The 17,723-nt window shown below is 40.9% G+C and overlaps 1 protein-coding gene across 1 annotated transcript; it reads left to right on the top strand.

Moving 5' to 3' along the window:
• The first annotated feature begins 1,448 nt into the window (after positions 1 to 1,448).
• On the top strand, positions 1,449 to 17,506 carry ZFP69B (ZFP69 zinc finger protein B). Its single transcript, XM_004371890.2, has 5 exons — positions 1,449 to 2,053; positions 4,284 to 4,369; positions 7,507 to 7,633; positions 7,895 to 7,990; positions 15,019 to 17,506. The coding sequence occupies exons 1-5, from the start codon at positions 1,930 to 1,932 to the stop codon at positions 16,176 to 16,178; spliced, it is 1,593 nt and encodes a 530-aa protein (XP_004371947.1). The 5' UTR covers positions 1,449 to 1,929; the 3' UTR covers positions 16,179 to 17,506.
• The last annotated feature ends 217 nt before the right edge of the window (positions 17,507 to 17,723 follow it).

The raw sequence follows: 17,723 nt of genomic DNA, 5'->3' as shown, positions 1-17,723 counted from the left end.
CAATCCTATTTTTTTGAGGGAAGAAAACCCAGCAATAAAACAGCATGTACAGTATAACTACACTTTTGTAGAAAATATATAAAAATGCATGAAAAAACATAAATCGTGTGTGTGTGTGTAGGAAAGGCTGTGTTAACAATGGTTATCTGGTGAGATTATGGGTAATAATTATTTTGTTGTTGTTTATTTTCTAGCATTTCAGAACTATAAGAAAAGCAGTAAACGTAAGAACTTTTATTGAATACTAAAAAAAAAAAACCAAACAAACAAAAACCTACCTCATAGTGGTATTCTTTTAATAAAAGCCTGGATTCCATTCCCTTTCCAGTCTTTTTCTACCTTCATATTATTAAATAAAAGTGGTATGGATTCTTTAACACGAATGTTGTTTCAACGAAGAAATGACTGATCTTTCCCGTTTGTCAAGGGTTTCAAATCTCCACATAGAAACAATCTCTTTCATAATCTTGGCAGAAGAAAGTGGTTCTATTCGGCAGTCTCTGGGGACACAAAAAAAGTAGGGTCCATCTCCTTCCGCAGGAGCGGGACTGGTTCAAATTGGGTTCGGATATCCGGATGCCCCCAAGGAGGAAGGGCGGCAGCAATTCGTCCGAGAATCCCGGGAGGGGCCTTGGAACCGGGAAAAGGCTTGCCCCAGAGGACACTGGGAACGATGCGCGGAGGCCGATGTCGCGCAGGCGCACTGGATTCTGGGCCGCCCGCCGCGGCTTTATCTGGGAGCATCACCCGCGGCGGTAGAGAGCTGCGCGGACACTAGCCGGTTGCGGCGGGAGGGCGAGGTTTTGCGGTCCGAGCCGGTGAGAGGGGTGAGTTGGGGGCTTGCGGGATTTGGGGAGGGGGGCGAGCAGGGAAGCGCGAGCCCCACCTCGCCTGCGGTTGCCGCGTCGCGTGCGGTTCGCCCAGCGGCCCCGGAGTCGGGCTCAGACAAAGGCCCCGAGGGCAGGGCAGGGCAGGGCAGGGCAGGGCAGGGCAGGGCAGGGCAGGGCAGGGCTGCGCCGGGCCGTCCGGTCCCAGCCCTGGGAGAGAGGTTTATCCTCTCCACTTAGGGAGCAGGGAACCTGAGTAGAGGGGTTAGGTGACTTGCCACGGTCAACAAGTAAAGGAGCAGGGATTCAAACCTAGATACTTTTTTATTCCAAATCTGGTACTGTTTTAAACATAATACTGCTTAAATCAAAGAATTGGGGTTTATTCACCTTTTTATGCTCCGTGACAGCAGCACAGTATTTGGGACCATGAGGGCTGTGTATATCCTCAGTCTCCGCATACCTTTTGTAAATTTTTTTTTCAGTGATTTGTGCAGTTTCGCGAATTCTGACTGTGTGACTGAACCTTCAAGGTCCCCAGGTGGCATGAAAAGCTTGTGCTTCTCAACTGCTAACCTAAAGGTTGGTGGTTCAACCTACATAGCATTGTGGACGAAAGGTCTGGTGATCTGCTTCTTTAAAGATTATAGCCAAGAAAATGCTATGGAGGAGTTCTACTCTGGAACACATGGGGTCCTATGGCAACAGGTTTGGTTTTTGGTTTTGACTGACTCTAGTATTTTATGACTCTAATATTTTATGATTCTAATATTTTCTGCCCAGCATCTCCAGAGGTGGCTGCTCAGTATGAATACCTGGAGCCTCTGGCTGCCTGCTGAGGAGACAGATGGAGCCCAGGATGGGAGATGTTCCTTGAGAGTCACTGACTGAAAAAAGACCCAAGATTTTGATATTGTATGGTCCCCAGGTCCCTGAGAGTGGAGGACATTGAGGAGCAGGAGTTGATGATCAGAGGAAGCCCTACATCTGGGAAGCCTCTGTCTAGCCAGAGGCTCTGCCAGTGTCCTAATCAGAAGTGGACAAGCACAGTCAGAGTACTCCTCCTTTTGGGCTGAAGCCAGAGGGGAGTGCGGGCTTCATCATGCTGCAGCAGCTCCTGATCACCTTGCCCACTGAGGCCAGCACCTGGGTGAAGTTGCACCATCCAAAGAAGGCCAAGGAGGGGATGCCCCTGTGGGAGGATGTGACTAAAATATTTGAAGGAGGTGAGAATTAGACTGATGGGTGGGGTAGAGGAAAGGCAGTTTCCTCATGTGAGAAGGAAGGTAGACACCTGGGTGGAGGCATCTCTTGGGGAGACAGTTGGGAAAAAGAAGGGCTGTCAAGTTCTTGGTTATGGCTCTTGCTCTGAGGTTTTCCTGGATAATTGTGGTCAGTTCAGTCTAAAACCAATATTTCAGTGTCATGACCATATGTGTTACTTTTCATCTTCCTCATGGACATGTGTAGCAGGAAGGACTTGCCTGATTATCCTTATTTTACAGTGAGGAAATGTGAACTTGCCCAGGGTCACACAGGTACTTGGACAGAAGTAGAGGACAGCAGGGAAATTACCAGGTGAGCCTAGAGTATTTTATGCCAGAAGGCAAGGAAGACCTCAAAGACTAACAGTAATTTATCGAAAGAATTCAGGAGCCAAGTTCAAGGGGCCCCACTGGGCAAATTTGGGACATTTTTAATGGCCAAATTGATTGTAACACCTTGAATAAATAAAATTTCACAAGTTCATGATGACACTTCAAATAGAGAAAGAAAGGGAGGAATACTCATTTGTCGGCATTGTCACCAATTCCTTAGTTTGCAGATAGATTATTATGGGAGTGACTGATGCATCTACCCTGCCTTTTAGTTCATCTCCTGTTGGTGAGGGGAAGCGCTTCACAGAAAATACCTGTTAATAAGTGTAGAAAAAATTGGTCGGGAACAGGATATTCACATGGTGTCAAAGTATTGCCCCGACAGATGAGTTGCTAAATGCAAAGGAAAGAGCATACTTTTCCAATGGTGAGACCTGGTGGTCACCATCTTCACTGTCTCAGTATGGGACAACCTGACATTTTGTGTCTTCTGGATGATAACAGTTTGAAGCACATGGTATCATCCATGAAGTATTCCTGCCAAAAATGTTTAACCTAAATCTAAATTAAGGTTAAAGACCGAACTTCTGGTTTACAGAAAATACAGGAGATGGAGAAATAAGGTAAACCCCACCATGAGGATACAATCAGATCGTGGTGGTCTCTTAAAAAGTTAATGTCATGAAAAAAGGGGAGGTACTGTTCTAGAATAAAAGAGACTAGATGTAACAACCAGTTTGGATATGTGAATTTTATTGGTTCCTGGTTTGAAAAAAATCCAGAATAAAAGGCAGTTTGGTGATAGTAGGGAAAATCTGAGCGTGGACTGAATATTTACATGATACTATTGTCAGTTTTCTTAGGTGCTATAAATGGTATTATGGTTATGTAGGAGAAGATCCTATTTGAATTATTTAGGGATGAATATCATGTCTGCAACTTTGAAATGATTAAAAAATATATAGGTAGATACATATAGCAAAATGTTAACGATTGTTGAATATAGATTTATGAGTATTCAGTATTCATGATAAAAAGTTATAAACAAATGCAAGGATAGCAATTCATGTACTTTAATTCCTAGTTTATATTAATTGCCTCAAATTCAGCCAGTATTTCTTTTAATTCTAGCAATCCTGCAAGGATTATACTTAGTACTTTAGCAGATGGAAAAAAGGTAAACAAGACACAGTTCTACCCGTATACTATACTAATACTCAGTTGAGAGAGATAAATAAATATAATAGGAGGCAGTCTGAGATAGATGCCACAGTAGGGGGTATAAAAACTGAGCTTTTTGGGAGTACAGGGGAGAGGAAGTCTGCTCATTAAAGGTGTCTGAGAAAACTTCACTTGAACTGATGCTGAAGGATATTACTCAGTTTTTCACTATTAAGACTTGGCAGAAAAGTACTGAGGTGGGTACTATCAAGGTAGTTTGGTTTTACTGAAGTTTAGGATGTGTGTGGGTGTGTGTATTCAGTGATGAAGTATGTTATTTAAAAGGAGATAACATTTAGAGAAAAAGCTTCGGCCGGGTTATGGAGGGTCTTGAAGTCCATGGTGAAGTGTATGGATTTCCCTTTCTTGTTGGTAGGGAACCACTGAAGATTTTTGAGTAAAGGAGTGGCATGATAAATCTGCGCTTCTGGACCAGCATTGACCACTGGGAAATAGTGAAGCCCAGAGAACATGCTGCAGGTCTTCCACATTGAGAAGGCTTCAGGCTGCTGTTGTCCCTCTAAATGTCTGCCTCTCTGGTTGTGTTGGGGAGGAGCCACATTCACCAGGACTGTAGGCAGTTTTTCTGTTGGGGGATTTGGGAGATGCAAACCTCATGGCTCTTTTCCTTTCCCAGCTCTGCTATCCGAGGATGCTGATGAGACTCAGGGAGAAAGTATAGAGAATAAAGTGATCCCTGGGCCCCCAACAGCAGAATACCAGGTGGGTTGGAGTTTCCTGTCACTATCTTGAAATTGTTTCTCGGATTTTAAGAGCCCTGGACTTTGACTTTCTCTGACTCGACCTGGAGTGGATTTTCTTAGCCTGACCTTCTTCAGGAAACCAGGCCACATGGGTTGACTGCGCAAGTAATTTCCCCCACTGGTAGTGACCTTCCTCAGCAACCTTGTTCCTAGACAAACCCTGTCCATTTATCCAACAAATTTAAAAATTTTGCCAGCGCTGGGGCTGTGTGTGAAAAAAGTGTGCAATGTACTTCTTGCCCTTAAAAACACATGGATATCATCTGGGGAAAGGCAGATGTAAAATATTTTAGGCAACATTTAAACATGAACAGTCAGGTTCTGATATTAGAGATTTATATACTTCACTAGTGACCTTTAAGAAAGGACTTTTGATTGAGTCCTGGAGTAGAACTCAAAACTGTAGCTGAAAAGAGCAATAAGTAGAGAATATACTGGCAGGTCATGAAGGGCACAAACTAAATAGGCTGAGCACAGAAGGAAGGGAAACTTATAAGAGCAGTTTAACAATGTATATCTTAAATAAGCTAAGCAAAAAAACCAGTAGAGCTGGCAGAACTCTATCACTACCAAACCTCAGAAGCATAAGAGAAACAAAAGGAAAATTATAGTCAGAGAAAACCTGTACAGAGGGTGTTATGGATTGAATTGTGTCCCCAAAAAATATGTGTTGTAAATCCTAACTTCTATGCCTGTGGTTATAATTCCATTTGGGATTTTGTTACGTTAATAGCCAGGATTAGAGTGTGTCTCGAGTCAATCTCTTTTGAGACAAAAAAAGAGATTAAATAAGCAAGCGAGTAAGCAGAGATGAAGGAAGAGAGATGCCAAGCCATATGAAGATCACTCAGGAACAGAAGCTCAGAGAGACAAGGACCTTCCTCCAGAGCCAACAGAGAGAAAGCTGCCTCTCAACAGAGAGAGCTGGCACCCTGAGTTCGGACTTCTAGCTTTCTAAACTGTGAGAAAATAAATTTCTGTTTGTTAAAGCCACCCATTTATGGTATTTCTGCTATAGCAGCATTAAATAACTAAGGACCTTTTGAATTTTGATCCACATGATTCTGACTCATAGCAACCCTATATGACGGGGTAGAGCTGCCCCATAGGGCTTCCAAGGAGTGGCTGGTGGATTCAAACTACGGACCTTTTGGTTAGCAGCCAAGTGGTTAACCACTGTGCCACCAGGGCTCCTAACTAAGACAGAGGGAGACATTATTAGAGAATCAGTTCTAAAATGGAGTGATCTTGGCTTCCAGAATCACATAGTACAGGATTTTTTTTTTTTTAATTTATTTTTTTGTTGTACTTCAAGTGAAGGCTTACAGAACAAATAGTTTCTAATGAAACAGTAGTACACATATTGTTTTATGACATTGGTTAACAACCCCACAACATATCAACCCTCTAACCTAACTTCTCAACCTTTTTTTTTTGGTGAAAATACACATAGCCAAAGATACACTATTTCAAAAATTTCTACATGCACAGTTCAGTGACATTGACTACGCTCTTCCAATTGTGCTGTTATTCTCACTTAAGATGAAGGCTTATAGAACAAAATAGTTTCTCATTTAACAGTTACACAAATGTTGCCCTCTGACAATGGTTAACAATCTCACAACACATCAACAGTATCCTTACTCAACCTTGTGTTCCCTATCACCAGCTTCCTTGTCCCCGTCTGCCTTCTGGCCCTTGTCACTGGACTGCTGTACCTCGTTAGTCTCATTTGGTTTTACGGGGCTGTCCACTCCCAGGCTGAACGGTGAACCTCGGAGATAACTTTACCACTGAGCTAAAAGGTTGTCTGGGGACCATACTCTCGGGGTTTCTCCAGTCTCCTTTAGGCCAGTAAATCTGGTCTTTTTGTGTGTGTGTTAGAATTTTGTTCTACATCCTTCTCCAGCTCTGTCCAGAACCCTCTGTTGTGATCCTGGTCAGAGCAGTCAGTGGTGGTAGCCGGGCACCATCTAGCTGTACTGGAGTCAGTCCGGTGGAGGCCTTGGCAGCTGTGGACAATTAGTCCTTCGGACTAATCTTTTCCTTGTATCCTGTTCTCTTCATTCTCCCTTGCTCCCAAAGGGATGAGACCAGTGGAGTATCTTAGATGGCTGCTCACAGGCTTTTAAGACCCCAGACACTACTCACCAAGGTAGAATGTAGAGCATTGTCTTTATAAGCTGTGTTATGCCAATTGAGCTAGATGTTCCCCGAGACCATGGTCCCCACAGCCCTCCGCCCAGCAATTCAGTCCCTCAGGGAGTTTGGATATGTCTATGGAGCTTCCATGACCTTTCCTTGTACAAGTTGTGCTAGTTACCCCTGTATTGTGTCATAGTACAGGATTTAATCTCATGTGCTTAACCTTACTCAAATTCCATTTCTTCATCCGATAAATGTGAATGCTAATGTCAGCCTGATAGGCCTGAAATGCATTCCAGAATTATTTACAATACATAAGAAGTTTTAAGATACTGTCCATACTTAAGGAATTTATTATTATCTCAGCCTTCTGGCACTTTCCTTTCACAAAATTCTAACAGCTAAGGTATCTCTTTGAAATGGGAGTAGATCAAATATAAAATGTTCTCATTGTACTTCACAACATAGTGTCTGCTTTGGTCAAGGGATCTTCCATACTAGGCAGAATTCATGCTTCCTTCAAATACTATGTTCTCATACTTTTCTCCTTAACAGAAATACCCAACTAAGGACTCTTATTAAAATTGTTCTGATTTTAACCAATTCTTTCAGCCCAACAAAGGTCTCTTGTCTTCTCTCATGGCCTTGGCCCCTTTTGAACCTCTGCCCTTTCTCAAATACTTCTGAACTTTGTCTTTAAGCTAAATTACTATATACTGCTCTGTGACCTTCCTTAATATATTTCATGAGTGTTTTCCCTTCCACCAAAATTGTAAGTTGCAAAAGACAACTTACATGCTCGGTGAATTGTTTTGTAACTTCCAGCAGGGAGTCAGCCAAACAATTACTGAGGAGTATCCAGGGAAATTTGACTAGAATCTCTCAGCATCTAGACAGGGTCAGAACAACTTGCTGAACTCTGGCTGAAAAAGAACATATTTGATGTTCTAGGAACTGTTAACCTTCAAGGACGTATCTGTGGAATTCACCCAGGAGGAGTGGAGGCAGCTAGCCCCCGCTCACCAGAATCTGTACCGGGAGGTGATGCTGGAGAACTATGGGAACCTGGTCTCAGTGGGTAAGGATTGGTTCCCCTTATAACTAGAATATATCTTTTGAAAATAATCTTTATTTCTAAAGTAAGTGCTATGCTTGGGCTTTGGGTTCTGTGTCAGGGATTTCTAGTTCCTTCTCAACATCAAGTCAGGATTGCTGTGGTCCTTTCTGCCCTGGTCTTTCTACTCTGTCCTTCAGAGGGCCTGAATACCAAAGGACTATGAAAATTCTTGGGATGTCTCCTTGACCTCAGCACATACAGTCTTCTTTTCTCCATGAGCAGGATATCAGCTTTCCAAACCTGGTGTGATTTCCCAGTTAGAGAAGGGAGAAGAACCATGGATGTCGGAGAGAGAAATTTCAGGAGGTCCAGTTTCAGGTAAGAGCAAGGCAGATGGGGTCTTTGTGATGTTTTCCAGAGAGTTCCCCTCAAAGCCTTTCCTAGGCTTTGGGAATGGCTGAAGCCATTTGGCTGTGGACACACAAGAAACCTGATTCCACCTCCTCTGTTACTTCTTCCCTGTGCTTGCATCTTACTAATTATTAGTCTCTCTGGAGTCAGAGGAAAAGAGGTGCCCTTCTCATTAAGGTTAACCTTCTTCATTGTTTTTCCTGACTATCATGATTTTCCCTCTTGAGCATTCAAACCTTGCCCTGATCAGTTTCCCCTGTGCATTCAGATATACATGGGTCTTTCCTCATTAAATACAGTGCTTGTCACTGGGTTCCTATGTCCTTTTAACATGGGTCTCACTTTCAATCATTCCATTTTTAATTTTTTTGGACATCTTGTTCTGTGATTACAACTTCAGTTCTGATTCTTTTTAATTTGTACAATTTAACTTTTTGTACCAGATAATTTATGACTCTTAAAAATCACCACAGAATGCCTTCTTATCAAATCCAGTGACTTTTAATAGTCTTCTCAACTTCTAAGAACAATAATGTTGTTGTTGTTACCTACTGTCAGGTTGACCCCCAACTCACGGTGACCCCATGCACAACAGGATTGGACCATTGTGATCCATAGGGTTTTCATTGACTGATGTTCAGAAGTAGATCACCAGGCCTTTCTGCCTAGTCTGTCTTAGTATGGAAGTTCTGCTGAAACCTGTTGAGCATCATAGTAATATGCAAGCCTCAACTGACAGAGGAGTAGTGGCTGCACTTTAGGTGCATTGGCTGGGAATTGATCCTGTGTCTCCCACATGAAAGGCAAGAATTCTACCGCTGAACTACCATTGCTCCCAAGAACAATAATAATGACAACTATTTACTGAGTTGGTCTCTTTGTAAGGTCCTCTGCCTACATTATTCCATTTTATAGATGAGGAAAAGAAGGCTTATATGTTTAGAAAGTTGTATAGTTAGTTAGCTACTACTTGGTGGAATTCAAGTGTGATTCTGATGCCACAGTTTGTGTTCTTATGGTGCTGTTCTACACAGCAGCATTAGATTATACAGACCTCACCACCTTCTTTCCTCAACCAACTAGTTTAATAATTTTTGTCTCTTTGTCTCTTTTTGGTTTTTCATTGCTTCTCATCAATATACTTTTTTAATGCAGATGTATCATTTCTGCCTTTGTTGAGATAAACTAACCTACTGTACCGAGTAGACTCTAAAATTTGGTTTTTCACTCATATACTGGTCTGGGGGAATTGTTTAGATCAGTGCACAGTTCTTCTCCAGCTGGCAATTCAGGGACCCAGGCACACTATGGCTGCCCCATCCCTTAGGGCCTCGTCATCATCTGCATTTAGCCAGCAGTAGAAGAGCACAGAGGAGCTTATTTGGGAGGTTTTTATGAGCTTGGCCTGGAGTGATTCACATCACTTTTACTCTCATTCCCATACAGGGGAGACTTTTGTCACTTTGTTCAACCAAATCTAATGGAGATTGGGAAATACAGTCTAATGTGTACCCGAAAATGAGGAGAACAGATTTCAGTGGATAACTACCAGTCTCTGCCATAATCCCTGAGGAACCTCTGTCTTTTGCACTGCTATTCTGTTTCTATACAAACTCCCATCAGTGCATTGTGATGGTTTCAATTATCCCTTCAATGCCTGTATTTTCTGTATTTTCATCTTGGTTTTATATACCCATATGAACTCTATTCCTGTATACCCATGGCATTGAGGACACCTCTATATAGGTGTGCTGTTGTCACTTCAAACCCAGTATGTCCAAAAATGGAAACCATCTTTTGTCCCAAACAAGTTTGTCATCTTAACTTACCTGTCCCAAGGTTAAAAATCATGGTATCAGCAAGAATATATCATGTTTTTGGCTCTCAGTCTTTCCCTCATTCCCCATGGTTTCTTCTTTGACATAACCTGTTAGATCCACTTCTGCTGTTCATTTCTGTTGATGCTAAGCCAAGTTCCCGTCATTTCATGCCTGAATTACTAAAATTTAATTGCATTTGTTGATGTCTTTTCTTTTTCTGAATCATCTTGAATGCTGCTGCCAGGTTTGGCCACTTGAAACATCACATTTATCTTGTTCTTACTCTGAAAAGTGATCCCTGTTCTCTGCAGTAAGTAATATAAACATCTCTGCTTCCTTTTTAATTCTGCTCCAAAGTTTATCCAGCAATTACTGAACACTTTTTATGTGCTGTTGCTGAAGTGAGGTTAGGAGTCCTGGGGCATACAATTTTGCTGTGAAAAGCCTTTAGCCAGAGCTCATCCTTTATTCCACATGAGAGAACCCAGACTGGCAAGAAACTGTATGAATGTAAGGAATGTGGCAAAACCTTCAGACATCCTTCATCCCTTACTAAAAAAATTGATGCTTTAGAATGGAAGGGTCCAAAATAAATGGATAGGAATGGAAAGAGTGAAAACCAGGGAAATCACTCATCCAGAAATGTGCCAACTATACTATGGATAGAAGATATAGTCCCTGTCCTCAAAAATTTTACAATATAGTTAATATTTTGTTTCAAGAAATTTTCAACCTCTATAAAGGCAAAAATTATGAAGATTGATAAGATCCAGTAACTATGCAGGGAAAGCCACCCTCATTCACTGAATGCACATATCCTTCAACCCAACAATTCCTGTTCAGTAAATTCTATGAAACACAAGAGTGTAGAAGAATTTATGTATAATGATATAGGTTGCAGTGTGATTTGTAATAATAAAAAGTTGGAGACAACCTAATTATATCTCAGTAGGAAAAAGTCAAATTAGGGGATGTCCATACAACAGAACACAATATGGTTGTTAAAAAGAATGAAATAAATCTAAGTGTACAGACATGGAAGGGAGCACGTAAGATAAAAACTGTTTGGAGTTATAAAGCAAAACAGATGCAGAACTGTATGTATACCATAATCCTACATACGGAAGTGCACACATTGACGTACACATATTGTTGGGAAATGTGTGTCTTAGTTATCTGGTGCTGCTGTAAGAGAAATACCACAAGTGGCTGGCTTTAACAAGCAGAAATTTATTTTTTCACAGTTTAGGAGGCTAGAAGTCCAAATTCAGGGTGCTGATCTAGGGGAAGTCTTTCTCTGTCGGCTTTAGAGGACGGTCCTTTTCTCTTTTGAGCTTCTGCTCCTGAGTGATCTTGATCTCTCTTTCTCCATCTGCTTACTTGCTTGCTTGACTGAAGATATACTGTACATCTGATACTGCCTCATTAACATAACAAAGACAACCCATTCTCAGGTGAGGTAACCACAGGTATGTTGTTGTTAGGTGCCCTCGAGTCTGTTCCGACTCAGCACCCTGTGTACAACAGAATGAAACGCTGCCTGGTCCCACACCGTCATCAGAATCATTGCTGTGTTTGAGCCCATTGTTGCAGCCACTCTGTCAATCCATTTCATTGAGGGTCTTCCTCTTTTTTTCTGACCCTCTACCAAGCATGATGTCCTTCTCCAGGGACTGGTCCCTCCTGATGACACAACCAAATATGTGAGGCAGAGTCTGCCATCCTCACTTTTAAGGAGCATTTTGGCTGTACTTCTTCCAAGACAGATTTGTTTGCTCTTCTGGCAGTCCATGGTATATTCAGTATTCTTGCCAACACCATAATTCAGAGGCATCAATTCTTCAGTCTTCCTTATTCATATGTATGCTTTCACATGCATATGAGGTGATTGAAAAGACCATGGCTTGAGTCAGGCACACCTTAGTCCTCAAAGTGACATCTTTGCTTTTGAACACTTTAAAGAGGTCTGTTGCAGCAGATTTGCCCAATGCAATATGTCATTTGATTTCTTGACTGCTAATTCCTTGGGTGTTGATTATGGATCCACATAAAAGGAAATCCTTGACAACTTCCATCTTTTCTCCATTTATCATGATGTTGCTTATTGGTCCAGTTGTGAGGATCTTCGTTTTCTTTAGTAATCCATACTGAAAGCTGTAGTCTTTGATCTTCATCAGTGAGTGCTTCAAGTTCTCTTCATTTTTAGCAAGCAAGGTTGTGTCATCTGCATATCTCAGGTTATTAATGAGTCTTCCTGCAATCTTGATGCCCCATTCTTCTTCATATAGTTCAGCTTCTCATAATTTGGTTAACATACAGATTGAGTAGGTATGGTAAAGGATACAACCCTAATGCACACTGTTCTTGATTTTAAACCACACAGTGTCCCCTTGTTCTGTTCAAATGACTGCCTCTTGGTCTGTGTATAGGTTCCTCATGAGCACAATTAAGTTTTCTGGAATTGCCATTCTTCTCAATGTTATCCATAATTCGTTATGATCCACAGAGTTGAATGCCTTTGCATAGTCAGGAAAACACAGGTAAACATTTTTCTAGTATTTTCCACTTTCAGCCAAGTTCCATCTGACATCAGCAGTGATATCCCTGATTCCATGTCCTTTTTGAAATCCGACTTGGATTTCTGGCAGTTCCCTGTCAGTGTACTGCTGCAACTGCTTTTGAATGATTTTCAGCAAAATTTTACTTGCGTGTGATATTAATGATATTTTTTGGTAATTTCCGTGTTCTGTTGGATCACCTTTCTTTGGAATAGGCACAAATATGGATCTCTTCCAGTTGGTTGGCCAGGTAGTTGTCTTCCAAATTTCTTGGCATGGACTAGTGAGGGCTTCCAGCATTGCATCCATTTGTCAAAGCATCTCAATTGGTATTCCATCAATTCCTGGAGCCTTGTTTTTCACTGATGCCTTCAGTGCAACTTGGACTTCTTCCTTCAATACCATCAGTTCTTGATCATATGCTACTTCCTGAAATGGTTGAATGTCAGCCAATTCTTTTTGGTACAGTGACTCTGTGTATTCCTTCCATCTTGCTTTGATGTTTCCTGGGTCATTTAGTATCTTGCTTATAAAATCCGTCAGTGTTGCAACTCGAGGCTTGAGTTTTTTCTTCAGTTCTTTCAGTTTAACAAATGCCCAGTGTGTTGTTCCCTTTTGGTTTTCTATCTCCAGGTCTTTGCACATTTTGTTGTAATACTTTACTTTGTCTTCTCAAGCTGCCCTTTGAAATCTTCTGTTCAGCTTTTTACTTCATCATTTCTTCCGTTCACTTTAGCTACTCGACATTCAAGAGCAAGTTTCAGAGTTTCTTCTGACATCCATTTTGGCCTTTTCTTTCTTTCCTGTCTTTTTAATGACCTTTTGCTTTCTTCATGTATGAGGTCCTTGATGTCATCCTACAACGTGGTCGTCAGTCATTAGCGTTCAGTGTGTCAAATCTATTCTTGAGATGGTCTCTAAATTCAGGTGGCACATACTCAAGGTCGAACTTTGGCTTTTGTGCACTCGTTTTAATTTTCTGCAGCTTCAGCTTGAACTTGCACATGAACAATTGATGGTCTCTTCAGCAGTCAGCCCCTGGCCTTGTTCTAACTGATGACAGTGAGCTTCCCCATCATCTCTTTCCACAGATGTAGTCTATTTGATTCCTGTATATTCCAGCCAGTGAGGTCCATGTGTTGCCATTTATGTTTTTGAAAAAAGGTATTTGCAATGAAGTCGGTTGGTCTTACAAAATTCTGTCACGCGATCTCCGGCATTGTTTCTATCACCAAGGCCATATTTTCCAACTACTGTTCTTTCAGTAATTACCAGTGCATCTTGATTGCACGTTTAATCAATTTCAGACTGCAGAAGTTGGTAAAAATCTTCCATTTCTTCACCTTTGCATTAGTGGTTGGTGTGTAAATTTGAATAATCGTCATTTTAACTGGTCTTCCTTGTAGATGTATGGATATTATCGCCAACAGCTTTGTACTTAAGATATAGCTTGAAGTATTCTTTTTGACAATAATGCGACGCCATTCTTCTTCAGTTTGTCATTCCTGGCACAGTAGACTATATGAATGTCTGATTGAAAATGGCCAGTACCATGCATTTCAGCTCACTAATACCTAGGATATTGATCTTTATGCGTTCCATTTATTTTTTGACAACTGCTGGTTTTCCTAGATTCATACTTTGTACATTCTACGTTCCAGTTATCAGTGGATGTTTGCAGCTGTTTCTTCTTCTTTTGAGTCGTGCCACATCAGCAGATGAAGGTCCCGAAAGCTTTATCCCATCCACGTCATTTTGGTTGACTCTACTTTGAGGAGGTAGCTCTTCCCCAGTTGTCTTTTAAGTGCCTTCCAACCTGAGGGGCTCATCTTCTGGCACTATAGCAGACAGTATTCTCTGCTGTTCATAAGGTTTTCACTGGCCAATTTTTTTAGAAGTAAATCTCCAGGTCCTTCTTCCTAGTCTGTCTCAGGCTAGAAGCTCCGCTGAAACCTGTCCACCATGGGTGACCCTGGTGTTATCTGAAATACTAGTGGCATAGCTTCCAGCATAACAACAACACGCAAGCCACCACAGTATGACAGACTGACAGACGAGTGGCATGAGGTTAGGATTTACAACACATATTTTGGGGGGACATAATTCAATCCATAACAATGTCCTAACGGATACATTCCAAATCTAGAGATTGAGAGGAATGGAAATGGATAGGAACAGGCTTTCCCTTTTTAGTGAACACATTCCTTTATTGTTTAGTATTTTATTTTAATAAGTATTTGAGATAAAATTTTAGCACAAAAACGTGGGCTTGAGATCCCATATTGGTGCTAGAATCCTATATTCCTTAATCTTCTCTCTTGATTTTGCCCTTACAACAGTGCTCCTTCTTAGTCCCTTTCCCCTTGCAGTTCACATGGATGTGGTCCTCCCAATTTTGTTAAGTCACCTCATGTACTTTTAACAGCTTCTTTCTCCTCACCACTTCTTTCCCTCCTTTCATATCAGCTCTATAGGTAGCAGGATCATACGTGAAAGCAGTCCAAGCCTCCTGAACCTAGTATATGTTATTTTTTTTTACTCCCCATAATCATCATGGCAATTTATTTTTTAAAGTGCCCTGAATATGAGTTACTTGTATTTTTAAAATTTGTTTCAGACTTGGAGAATGAAACAGAAACCAAAGAGTCAACCTTAAAGAATGACATTTCATGGAAAGAGTTACACCATGGCCTGATGATGGAGAGGTCCACAAAAGGAAGCACTTTGTACTCTACCTTGGGAAAAGTCTCCAAATGTGATAAGTTCAAAAGTCACCAGGAAAACCAAGGAATGGGGGAGGTGCAAGTCCTCTTGATCCGCAAGAAAACCCTCACTCAGGAGAGAGGCCAAGAATCAAACAGATTTGAGAAAAGTATTCATGGGAGCTCAAAAGCTACTCCAGGACCTCTAAGAAAAAGAGACCCTAAATATGACACATCTGGAAAGAGAAGCAGATACGATTTAGATTTGATTAATCATACAAGGAGTTATGCAAAAGTGAAAAGCTTTGAATGTAGTATTTGTGAAAAAATATTCAAACAGCTCATTCACCTTACTGAGCATATGAGAATTCATACTGGAGAAAAACCTTTCAGATGTAAGGAATGTGGAAAAGCCTTTAGCCAAAGTTCATCCCTTATTCCACATCGGAGAATCCATACTGGTGAAAAACCCTATGAATGTAAGGAATGTGGTAAAACCTTCAGGCATCCTTCATCCCTTACTCAACATCTTAGAATTCATTCTGGGGAGAAGCCCTATGAATGTGGTGTATGTGAGAAAGCCTTCAGCCAGAGCATTGGGCTGATCCAGCATCTGAGAACTCATGTTAGAGAAAAACCTTTTATATGCAAAGATTGTGGAAAAGCGTTTTTCCAGATTAGACACCTTAGGCAACATGAGATTATTCACAGTGGTTTGAAACCCTATATTTGTAACGTATGCAGTAAAACCTTTAGCCATAGCACATACCTAACTCAACACCAGAGAACTCATACTGGGGAAAGGCCATATAAATGCAAGGAATGTGGTAAAGCTTTTAGCCAGAGAATACATCTTTCTATCCATCTGAGAGTCCATACCGGAGTGAAACCTTATGAATGCAGTCATTGTGGGAAAGCCTTTAGGCATGATTCATCCTTTGCTAAACATCAGAGAATTCATACTGGAGAAAAACCTTATGATTGTAATGAATGTGGAAAAGCTTTCAGCTGTAGTTCATCACTTATTAGACACTGCAAAACACATTTAAGAAATACCTTCAGCAATGATACATGAAATATACTCAACATCAAAGGATCCACATTGGAGCAAAAACCTGTAAATCAGTGGTTCTGACTTTTGGATTTTAAGAACCCACAATATTTTTTGAAAAGATGTTTTGACACAATGTTTCCGAGTATAGATTTTGCCATATTAAAAAACTACCATCTGTTATCAGCATTGTTTCAGAAAAAGGGCATTTTGATATTTAAAAATGTAGGAAGGATATAATCAGTATAAAGAACAGCCCTTTATATTGAATTAAGTCAGCTTTATGAAATTCTTCCAGATTTGTCTTTACTTTTCTCATTTCACTGTAGGCCAGTGAGAACTTCATTGTGGCTGATGAGCAGTTTGTTGATTGGCTTTTTAAAAAATCACAGTTTTAAATATCCCTTTAATGCATCAATAACATAAAGTATAGCCTAGTACTATAGTCCTTTTACATGGCTGGAAACCCTGGTGGCATAGTGGTTAAGAGCTACGGTTGCTAACCAAAAGGTTGGTAGTTCGAATCCATCAGGCACTCCTTGGAAACTCTGTGGGGCAGTTCTACTGTGTCCTGTAGGTCATTGTGAGTTGGAATTGACTCAACAGCAACAGGTTTGGTTTAGTTTTTGGTTTTACATGGCTAGAAAGGGTATAAAAATGTTAGTTGACTCAGTTCTAGAGGAAATAATGTTAAAGGGAGTTTCCTAGAATTGATAAGATAATCTGTACATGAAATACTTGTTTATATTTTGTGGTTTCTTATAGAACAATGGTCGGCAGATTTTCTGTTAGGGTCACATGGTAAATATGTTAGGCTTTACAAGCCATATGGTCTCTGTCATTACTACTCAGCTCTGCTATTGTAGTGTGAAATCATCCAGAGACAATAACAAAAACCGAAGTATCTCAACCTTGGTACTGTTGATATTTTGGGCAAGATAATACTTTGTCTTGTGCATTGTAGGATGTTCAGCAGCATTTCTGGCCTCTACCCACAAGATGCCAGTGCTATATGCCAGTAGCACCCCCACCCCAATTTTGACAACCAGAAATGTCTCCAGAAATTGTCAGATGTCCTCTAGGGGGCAAAATTGTCCGTACTTGAGAACCACTGACATAAATGAATGGGTATAGCTGTGTTCTAGTTAAAACCTTTACTTACAAAAGCAGGTGGTGGGCTTTGTTTGGCCTGAGGGCTGTAGTTTGCCACCTCTGCTATAAGGTACGTAAATCTAATAATGGCAACAGAATAATTATCATTTAATGTTAAATTAAAAGGAGCCCTGGTGGTACTGTGGTTAAGTGCTTGGCTGCTAACCAAAAGGTTGGCAGTTTGAACCTACCAGCAGCTCTGCAGGAGAAGGATATGGCCGTCTGCTTTCCATAAAAGATTACAGCCTTGGAAACCCTATGGGGCAGTTGTACTCTGTCCTATAGGGTTTCTATGAATCAGAATTGACTCAACAGCAGTGAGTTTGGTTTTGGTTAATGTAGAATTAGTATATAGTTATGGCACAAATCTTATTTCCTTAGCAATTCTTCTACTATTGCAGTAGTTTTTAAAAAATC

Source organism: Trichechus manatus, unplaced genomic scaffold (genome assembly GCF_000243295.1).
Source record: "Trichechus manatus latirostris isolate Lorelei unplaced genomic scaffold, TriManLat1.0 scaffold00015, whole genome shotgun sequence".
In the NCBI taxonomy this organism is placed as follows: domain Eukaryota; kingdom Metazoa; phylum Chordata; class Mammalia; order Sirenia; family Trichechidae; genus Trichechus; species Trichechus manatus.
Note: the sequence above shows the minus strand (reverse complement) of the source record. Positions and strands in the feature narration are given on the sequence as shown.

Coding starts and splice junctions, on each gene's coding strand:
- ZFP69B (XM_004371890.2), top strand. CDS start 1,930: ATGCTGCAGCAGCTCCTGATCACCTTGCCCACTGAGGCCAGCACCTGG. Junction 4,370..7,506: donor CCCCAACAGCAGAATACCAG/GTGGGTTGGAGT, acceptor TTGATGTTCTAG/GAACTGTTAACCTTCAAGGA. Junction 7,634..7,894: donor TGGGAACCTGGTCTCAGTGG/GTAAGGATTGGT, acceptor CTCCATGAGCAG/GATATCAGCTTTCCAAACCT.